This window comes from Chrysochloris asiatica, unplaced genomic scaffold (genome assembly GCF_000296735.1).
Source record: "Chrysochloris asiatica unplaced genomic scaffold, ChrAsi1.0 scaffold00304, whole genome shotgun sequence".
NCBI classification, from domain to species: Eukaryota; Metazoa; Chordata; class Mammalia; order Afrosoricida; family Chrysochloridae; genus Chrysochloris; species Chrysochloris asiatica.
In genome coordinates this window covers 1608478-1618699 of record NW_006408822.1, presented here as the reverse complement: position 1 = coordinate 1618699, position 10222 = coordinate 1608478, and the positions used below count along the sequence as shown (strand labels likewise).

Genomic DNA, 10222 nt, shown 5'->3' with positions numbered 1-10222 from the left:
CAAAGACTAGCTGGTGAGTTTGAACCACTGACTTTTCATTTCAAACTGACCCCTTTCGGTCAAGTGCTTATCCTAGAATGCCACACCAGTAGATATGTAGGGAACAATGTATTTTTTAGTTATCATTCAGACAAATCATTGGGCACTTCCTGGCATTAGAATCATAGAAAATTATTGTACTTCCTGTACATTTATGGATGAAACTTTATAGGTGTTTTTTTTTTTAATTCACATATGTAGTGGGGATTTTCCCATCCTTGTGAAATAAAAAGAGCCCATTAAAAATCAGTAAAATTGTTCAGCATTCTAGTATATCAATGGAAGAAAGTATATATACTTTTTCTCATTCACACAACTCCATTTCATGGATGCAAAAAACTAAACACATGTTTCTCAGTTTCACATATGTTAGCATATTTACCATCCTTTTAACAATAAACAGTACAATGAAACCATGTTAACCACTTATATTTTCTAATAATGGATGAAAAAAACTCTATGTATTTCTCTTATTCACTGGGTGTACTTTACATTAATAGTCTTTGTTATTCAAAGTGTAATTTTTAAATTTAAAACTCCTTAGAATTCTTGTTTTCAATGAAATACACTATATTTTTTTCTCCTCACAGTGCGCTGGAAGAATATTGAATCTTGCAATAAGACACAGAGGACAGTGAGGTCACATAACATACTTCATATGTTGTCTAGGTAAATGAGAAGAAAGGAGCAGAAATTTTTCATTCATTTTTCACTCACACTTGTATCGAGATATTTCCCATCTTTCTGAAATAAGAGTACAATGAAATGATATAACGGTCTTTAGAATCGCTGTAAATGAATGGAAGGAAAAGTATAGGTAAGAAAAAGAAAAATAAATAAATTCTATTGAAAATAAGAATTCTAAGCAATTTTATCTTTTAAAACAATGTGTGAATTACAAAGACATGTAAAAGTAAAGAACATCCAATGAATAAAAAAATATGCAATATAAGAGTTTTGTAATACAAGTCAGAGAAATATCCAATAAAATGTGAGGATAAAAAAAATATGGTTTCCTTATTTATGGAACAGAATTCCAAAAATGTTTTACATATTATATAGTTATAACAAAAATATATACATTTTCCTATTCGTTCACAATGATTCTAGAGATTTTACATACTTTCATTGTACTCTTATTTTAGAAGAACATGAAATATCCCAATACAAGTGTGAATAAAAATAAATTAAGGTCCATTTCTCTGAGTCACATACAGAAAATATGAGGTCTTTTACATATTTTCTATATGCTCTCTGTATTATTACAATGTCTAATATTGTTTTGTTTTTCATGTACATGAACAGAAACAATATACTTTTTCATTCACACAAATTGTTGGGAACTTTTCCATAACTGAAAGTTCTTATTTTCCTGTTCAGAAATGAAAGAAAAAAATTTTTTCAATCGCACATATAATGGAAATTTACCCATCCTTGCAAAAATAGAGTACATTAAAAATAAGCAAAACTGTTCTGAATTCCAGCCTACTAGTGAAAGAGTATGTGCCATTTCTCATTTACACAACTTTTATAAAATAGAAAACTTCAAATTGCCTTTGCTGTGTAAATGCTCTTACACATTTTTCCCATCAAAATACTGTTGTAGAAATCTTCTCAGCCTTGTAATAAAAAGAGCATTGGAAAAGATGTACAAGTTTAAAAAAAATTCCATTTCATAGATGGGAAAAGTTGTGTATATGTGTGTGTGTGTGTGTGTGTATATATATATATAATTAGCTATGCCTGGTGTGGCACTGTGGGTTAATGTGCTGGACTGCAAAGTAGGTTTGAACTGAAAGGTCGGCAGTTCAAGCTCACCAGTCACTCCTTGGAAAACCTGTACAAGGTCACTATGGGTCAGAATTGACTCGATTACACTTAACAACAACATGCACATAGATGAAGCCAGGTCTATGTGTGTACATGTTGTTGTGGTGATGGTTGGAAGTCCAGTGCTTATCCTATAGCACCATACCAAGACTCTATTAAATCTACCTTAAAACCCATGGCATCAATCCTGATTCACAGTGATCCTATAGGACAGGGCAGAACTGCCTGTAGGGTTTTCTAAGGCTGCAAATCTTTATGGAAATAGCCTACTACATTTTTCTTCTGTGGAACAGCTAGTGGGTTTGAACTGCCAAACTTTCAGTTACCAGCTGAGCATATAACCACTGCATACACAGCTCCTACATCTACTTTGTTCTTGTGCGCCATCAAGTTGGTTCCAACGCACATCAACCCTGTATAGCGTTTCCAAAGAGCAGCTGGTGGGTTTGAACTGCCGACCTTGTGGTTAGCAGTCTAGTGTTTATCCTATAGCAGGGTATCTTGTGCGCCATCAAGTTGGTTCCAACTCACATCAACCCTGTATAGCGTTTCCAAAGAGCAGCTAGTGGGTTTGAACTGCCGACCTTGTGGTTAGCAGTCTAGTGTTTATCCTATAGCAGGGTACCTTGACCCCATGAATACCACCACCCCCGAAAAAAACAAACCAGTTGCCATCAAGTTGGTTCTAACTCACAGTACCATTTGTTACAGAAGAACTACATTCCACAGGGTTTTCAATAGTTGACTTTTCAGAAGGGGATCACTAGGCCTTTATTACAAGACACCTCTAGGTGGGCTTGAACTTCCAACCTTAGCAGTGAGTGCATTAATCATATGAACCACTCAGGAAACTGAATTCTATTACTCTTGTAAGATTTAGCTCAAGCTTCCCCTCTTGTGGTAAAATGTTTTGGTCAAAATATTTGCAGCCCTTCCCCACTGAGTCCATCTCTGCAGAGGAATTCTCTTTCCTAGCACAGTGACATTAGATGTGCTATGTGGTTTTCTGTGGTCAATGAAGGTTAGTGGAATTTAGTGTCACTTTCAAATGACTTTTGTTGGTGGTGGCGGTGTGTACCATGGAGTCGGTTCTGACTCATAGGGACCCTGTACAGAGTTTCCTAGGCTATAAATCTTTATGGGAGCAGAAAGCCTCATCTTTCTCCTGCGAAACAGCTGGTAGTTTCGAACCGCTGACCTTGTGATTCACAGCCCGATTTGTAACCACTACGTATCAGAGCTCCTTCAAATGACCTTTAAGAGCTACAATATTGTTCTATCACTACTCCTTTGACTGGATTTACTTGATATGGCTCTTCTAGCTATAGTCTTTGTAAATCCTAACAAATGTAGATTGGATGAATTTTCTCTTTTCCTGATGAGTCTAGTTAAGAGAAAGCAGGTGTATATGATCCATTAAGAGGATCATATACAGGGCTAATTATGATTGTAAAGACTTGGAACTTTAACACGGGGATTGGTCAAGTTTGCCATCCTGCTGGGCATAAAATAAGCCATCTCAGAAGCAGGAATGGAGGTCTCAACACCATCAAGAAAGAAGAACCAGGAGTAGAGCATGTTCTTTGGACCCTGATATCTCTGTGCATGAAACCTCCTAGATCCAGGGACAAAACGCTGTGGCACCAGAGAAGCAGTAGAGAAGAGACAGAGGAGCAGCAGAACCAAGAACCAGAGCACAAGAACCTGCTCCACACAGTGAATAAAGCTGCGAGCCTTCAGGCCGGAGGCCTGCTTGTAGAGTGGGATGCCTCTGGGCACTTAGCTGAGGGAACTAGGTTTGCTGACCCACAAAGCTAGAGCTAAATGCCTTCAACTGGAGGTTTATGGCAGAGTGTCTGTGTCCTTTGGGCATTAAGAGCAGCCAGTCAATTACTGGAGTTGTGAGTTACAAAAAATTACCTAGCCAAGCTGACTTATTAAATACCTCTTCCATGAAATCTTTAATGATTATTTCAGGCTGATGATTTTTCAACAGAGCACTTGAAGAAAAGGTATCATAATCTGAATAAAGAAACAGAAAAAATGACTGGTTTATGCAGAACAATACTATGTTCTCAAACTTTGATGAGGTGGAGAATAAACTTTTGACATTTTTTGTCATCGCTAGGGCCGTTGAGTCAGTTCTGAGTCATGGTGGCTCTATGAACAATAGAACGAAACACTGCTTGACCCTATGCCATCCTCACAATCATTGTTATGTTAGAGCCCACTGTTGAAATCACTATATTGATCCATCTCATTGAGGTCTCCCTCTTTCTCACTGGCCCTCTACTTTACAACGCATGATGTTCTTCTCCAGGGACTAGTCCCTCCTGATAATACGTCCAAAGTGAGACAAAATCTCACCATCCTCACTTGTAAGGAGCACTCTGACTGTACTTTCTCCAAGACAGACTTCTTCATTCTTCTGGCAGTCCAGGGTATATTCAATACTCTGCCAACACCATAATTCACATGCATCAATTCTTCTGTCTTCTTTACTCGTTGCCCAGGTTTTGCATGCATATGAGGTGATAAAAAGTTATCATGTCTCAGGTCTGGTGTATCTGAATCCTCAAGGAGATGGCTAAGCTTTTTAACATTTAAAAAGCTGTTTAGCAGCAGATTTGGCCAGTGCAATGATTCATTTCATTCACGGACTGCTGCTTTCAGGGACAATTAGATTGACTAGCTATGGCCTAATCAAAGCACACAAAACAGATTTAAATGGATAAATGTGTGCAGGTGTTCCAGCTTACAATGCAGTTTTGTTCCAACAACTCAGTCTTAAGTTGTTTCATGCATAAGTTGAATGCCACATTGTTGATTTTTTTTTTTTTTAGTTTTATTATTGCTGAATTTTATTATCAGTATCTGTATAAACCTGGTCTTTATCTTTTGGTGTTGGTATGAAACTGTAACATCAGCAAATTACATGCTGTAATACTGTACAGAATACATTTTACTAACAATAAGATGTACCAAAGAACAAACAAAATGGACAGTCCTAAGTGCAATTCATCACAACTCCTACATGTTGTAAGTTGGGAATGATGTGTATTGAGTTTGACGGAACCAGCTCATGATGGAACTCTTTCAAACCAGATCAAAACATGTCAGAGAAGATGAAAATGGAATGAAATAAATCTGCATCAGGGAAAAGCCATGCTGACAGAAAGAAACTCCTATTTGGGACTGATTTGTATCTCCAAAAATGTGCTTCTCTGCAGGGTTTTTCTAGAAAGACAAGTACATCTATAAATGCAGTAACAAATGTGGTTATACAGGGTCACTATAAGTTGGAATCAATTCGACAGCACTTAACATTAACAAATAGGAACTTTAAAATGACCTAGAAAGCTCCCATTAGATTTCTACTGGGCAGTACTGATCAAGAACAAGAGATGAGAAAACAATGGTCCAGAGACCAAATCCAGTCCTCTGCATGTTTCCATACAGCATACAATCTAACAATATTGTTTACATTTTAAAGGTTAGGGAAAAAAGCAAATGAACTATATTCTCTATGTGAAAATGCTATGAAATTCTAATTTCAGTGTCCATAAATAAAGTTTTACTGGAACACAGCTGTGGCCAGTTGTTTGTGTAGTACTGATGACTGCTTGCACACTAGAACAGCAGACTGGAGAGTTGTGACACAAAACCTGACTACTTACCAACTGGTCTACTACAGAGTAACTTAGCCAGACCCTCAGGGAGCACAATATTGTAATTGATAGTGTTTATCAACTGAAATTTAAGAATCATCATAAATATATTGAACAAATAGAAAAAGAAAACATATGGTTTATGAAATCCAGAAGCCATAAAAAAGTTTTGACATTTAATTTTCACTTTTGTTGCAGAAGTTATCTCTCATTCCTATCCCCTTTGTAAACTGCTCCCAACATCACTGGACTCGGTACAGGTCTTCACACTCGACAGGAACATCCCTTCCTTCAGGCCTTCATACCAGGACAACTCCCTGCATCTGAAATGCTCTAACCCTAGGTACCTAGAGTTCTAACACCCTCACCACCTATGTCTCTGGTCAAATGCTATCTCCTCTCTGATTTCAAATACCCAGCTTCAAAACTAAGGCAGCTTACTCTACCACACCCAATACCCCTTTGTCCCACTCTATTACTAGTTTCACATTTCATAATACTTACCAAATTTTAACATACGATAATGAAATATCTCGGTGGTTCAGTTTACGCTTAATTGTTTTTCTCTTATACACAATGGTAAGCCTTGGGAGGGCAGGGATTCCATTTATTGTGTTCTGGAGTGTCTAGAACATTATCTGGCACACAGTGAAAACAAAACAAAAGCACCAAACAATTGTGCCAAATACAACTCACAGCTACAGCATGTATTACAGAGTAGAAATACTCCACAGGGTTTCTTTCTCTCTTTTTGATTTAGCTCAGGCAGTTTTATAGGCTTTAATCTTTATGGAAGCAGATCACCAGGCATTTCTTCAGCAGTGCTGTTGGATGGGCTCAAACCACCAATCTTTAGGTTAATGGTTGAGCATAAATTGTTTGCACCATCCAGGATGGATCACAGAAAACCCAAAACACCCACTGTGACAGAATCAACTGTGACCCACAGTGACATTACAGAACAAAGCAGAATTGCCCCACAGAATTTCCAAGGCTATAAATCTTTACAAGAAGCTCTGGTAGCATAGTGCTTACAAATTGGGCTGCAAACCGTAAGGTCAGCAGTTCGAAACTACCAGCTGTTCCGTGGGAGAAAGATGAGGCTTTCTGCTCCCGTAAAGATTTACAGCTTCGGAAACCCTGTATAGGATCACTATGAGTCAGAACCGACTCCACAGCACATAACAACAAAATAAATCTTTACAGAAGCAGACTGCATATCTTTCTCTCACTGAGGACCTGGTGGGTTCAAACCGCTGACCTTCTAGTTAGCAGCTGAGTGCTTCACCACTGCACCACCAGGGCTCCTTTGGCACACAGTAGGTGGCAGACAGTTACCTACTGAATTAATGAAGGACAAGAAAGCACACCCTTACCCAATGAGAATAGATTCCTGTAAGTCTCCAGCATCACTTCTCTGTAGAGGCTCTTCTGCTCAGAGGTCAGCATATTCCATTCTTCGTCCGTGAAGACCACAGTGACATCCTCAATTGTAATTGGCTCCTAGAATAAGTAGTGTGTTAACATGCATTGGAAATCTCCATCTGTCTCACAATGAGAGGAGTTTCACAGGTGTGAAAGGGCGTGGATCTGAAGAAGCTCCTCTAATTCTCTGCAGAGAACACAGCTCTCCAGATCAAGTCCTTCTGGCCGTGAGTGGACACCTGGCTCTGTGATTGCATCTGTGGGGAGCCCAGGAGATGCACAGAACACAGCCTGGCCCTCACTCATGCAGGACTTCACTGCAGAAACCATTTGTGACTGAATTTGAAAGCATAAAGCAGTGTTCCAGAAAGTGACTGTGAGAATTCATAATGGAGGATTTCAGAGATGGGAGAGTATAGGGTGGGCTAGAAAGAAACAGAAGGCATCATGGAGGTGGGGCTTGTGACAGACACAGGGATGGTGAAAATTTAGGGGAGAAGATGGAAGGAAATTCATCAATATAGAGAGAAAAGTTTAACTACAGACAGGGTCAGGAATGAGCATTTCTCAAGAATTTTGCATAACTATTTTTGTTTCTGTATTTTAATAATCTCTTCTATGTCCTTGTAGGATAAGCACTGGACTGCTAATCACAAAGTTGGTAGTTCAAAACCACCAGCTGGTCCTCAGAAAACCTACACTGGGTCACTATGAGTCAGAACCAACCAACTCAATGAAGCCCTTATACTTGACTCATTATGCAGACATTATGCCTAACAGGTGGCAACAGAATGGTAGTGAGGTTCAGAAAAAGAACACTTGAGTGTAATTTAATCTTTAAAAAGAAAAACTCTTTAACCCACTGCCATTGAGTCAATTCCAACACATACAGTACATCTGCCCCATAGGGTGTGTTGTTGTTGTTGAGTGCCATCAAGTCTGTCGACTCACAGCGACCCTGTACAGGGTTTCCAAGGAGCAGCTGGTGAGCTTGAACCACCGACCTTGCGGTTCAAACTGACTTTGTAGTCCAGCACATCAACCTACAGCACCACACATAGGGTTGGAAGGCAGTAATCTTTAAACACTGAAGTAGACTTTCATGTTTTTCTCCTGCTGAGCAGCTGGTGGGTTCAAACCACCAACCTTTCAAATGACAGCCAAGCGTTTAAATACTGCTCCTCTAGGGCTCCTGTAAACACTTTGTTGAGATATAATTCAATATACTTGGCTCTAGAATTTATCCACTTTGAATATAGGAACTCATTACTTTGTACAGTTTCTAATAAATATGGATTTCAGTTACCATTAATTAGTTAAACAAATCCAGTCCAACAAAATGGTTCAAATTTCAGTTGCCATGATAATTAAGTGTGAACAATTGTGTATAGTCCAAACTTGTCTGCTAGCTCTTTAGTTCACAGATCACAACATATAGTTGTGCATCAACATTACTAACAAATTGCTTATTTCAATTCAAGCTAACCTTAGTGGTGTGAGGAGCTTATATAATCAATCATGACTGTGTAGTGAAATCAACAAAATCTCTGGATACAGAAGCTTCTTGGGCTTTCTGTTGGTGAAAACATTGATGTACATGGATGGCAGTGCATTCCTTTTTGGAGATGCAAGCTCTACAATGGAAACCCTCCAAGATTTTCCCTATTCATCTATTTATTTATATCCTTCTTTTCCCTTAAACCAAGCTGTAGTCATAAATATAACACATATAATGAGTTGTGTGAGTCATTCTAGAAAATTCTATAACCCTAAGGAGTAGTGAGAGCTAAAAGGTCAGAAGTGAGAGAGTCCAGGATGAATCTCAAACTTGCAGCTGGCATCCTGAAGTGGTGGAGGAAACCCATGAATGTATAGCCAGCAGGTGAGAGGTCATGGAGCCCAGCGGGCAGAGGGACTGCGGCTCCCCAGCTAGAGGCTGGCAATGCAAAAGCATAAAGCACACCCTACATTTCTAGGCAGCAGATCACAAAAGAGGTTTGTTTGTGGACTCTCAAACCTGTACCTGGAGCCTGTGTCTATGGCAAAGTGAAGAACAGTAGTAGCCTTTAAACTTGTGAGATCTGACCTGGCTCCAGGTAACTAGGGTCAGAGAAAGAAGTGTTATGTTGGCAGCAGGCATCAGCCCCGAGGAGGGAAGGAGAAAAATCGAGTATTTTCACATTTTATATTGAGGTTGTGAGATTTATGGACACAGTATGACACTCCTGTAACTAAGGCTGGCCACTGTAGAAGATGGTTGAAGGTACATGATGGGTCCGGAAATCCATTTTCACTATGATCTCTATGTATGTTTAAAAACTGAAATATCAAAAAGATGCTCAGTATACAAGATTCGTAAGATAATATGTATGTGAGTGTGTTGTGAAATTAAATAGTACATTCAAATTTTTAAATAATCTCATTTTTCCCAAAAATATCCCTTATCAGAGATGCCTGGGTTCTTAATCTTAGGTATATTTTCCAATAAGAAAATTAAAACACAAAATGAAAGCAACCATTCTAAAATGCCTCACATGGCACCTGACATGAGACCATGAAATCCCCAAATGTTGACTGACTGTCTTCTCCCATTCTGAGAAAATACACAGCATGCCTGTTTCTGGAAAATGAGCCAGTACTTCAGAAAATCAAGGTAATTCCAACTCACCAGTATAGGGGACTTCCTCTCCTCCTCTTGGGATTGGTCAGTATCCTCAGGAGACAAACCTAAGGGAAGAAAGAGAAGCGGTGAGAGACCAGAACTCCCATAATGCTCCCAGAGCAGCTCTTCTGAGCCAGGGGATGGAGGAAGTAGTGTGGACTCAGCTGTGGTCACTCTCACCTGACCCTGGAACCTTGGTCCCCCTCTTCACTTTCCTAAATCCTCATCAACTCTCACCTTTTGACTTATGGTCTTGGGTCCATTCCTGCATGATCTCCATATCTTCACTGTTCACTGAAGGCAGAATCTTCTCCCAGGCCTGCTCACCACGGGCAGAAGGGCTGGGCAGCATGATGGCCCCAGCCTTGTCCAGTAACTGCCTTGAAATTCTGCCACAAGCCAGTTAGAAGTTATTTCATCTCAAGATGAATTCTTGCTGTCTCAGCTGACTTCTTCAAACCTCAATGACAAACACCCGTCTTGATTCCATGCATCCAAGACCTGTGGGATGGAGATGCAACTTGATGCTGCTCGATTGTTTATTGTCCAGGTCTCACCCCAGGCCTCTTCAGCACACATCCGGTCCTCTCACACCCTC

General features: G+C 39.5%; 1 protein-coding gene across 1 annotated transcript in view; it reads right to left on the bottom strand.

Moving 5' to 3' along the window:
* LOC102820480 (zinc finger protein 343-like) overlaps positions 1-9976 on the bottom strand; it is a 42609-nt gene extending 32633 nt beyond the window's left edge. The window contains exons 1-4 of the mRNA XM_006874861.1: positions 9862-9976; positions 9631-9689; positions 6914-7040; positions 3790-3891 (exon numbers count right to left, since the gene is read on the bottom strand). Of these exons, the coding sequence (XP_006874923.1) occupies positions 3790-3891; positions 6914-7040; positions 9631-9689; positions 9862-9976 (403 nt within the window). The remainder of the gene's footprint in view (positions 1-3789; positions 3892-6913; positions 7041-9630; positions 9690-9861) is intronic.
* Between the last annotated feature and the right edge of the window lie 246 nt (positions 9977-10222).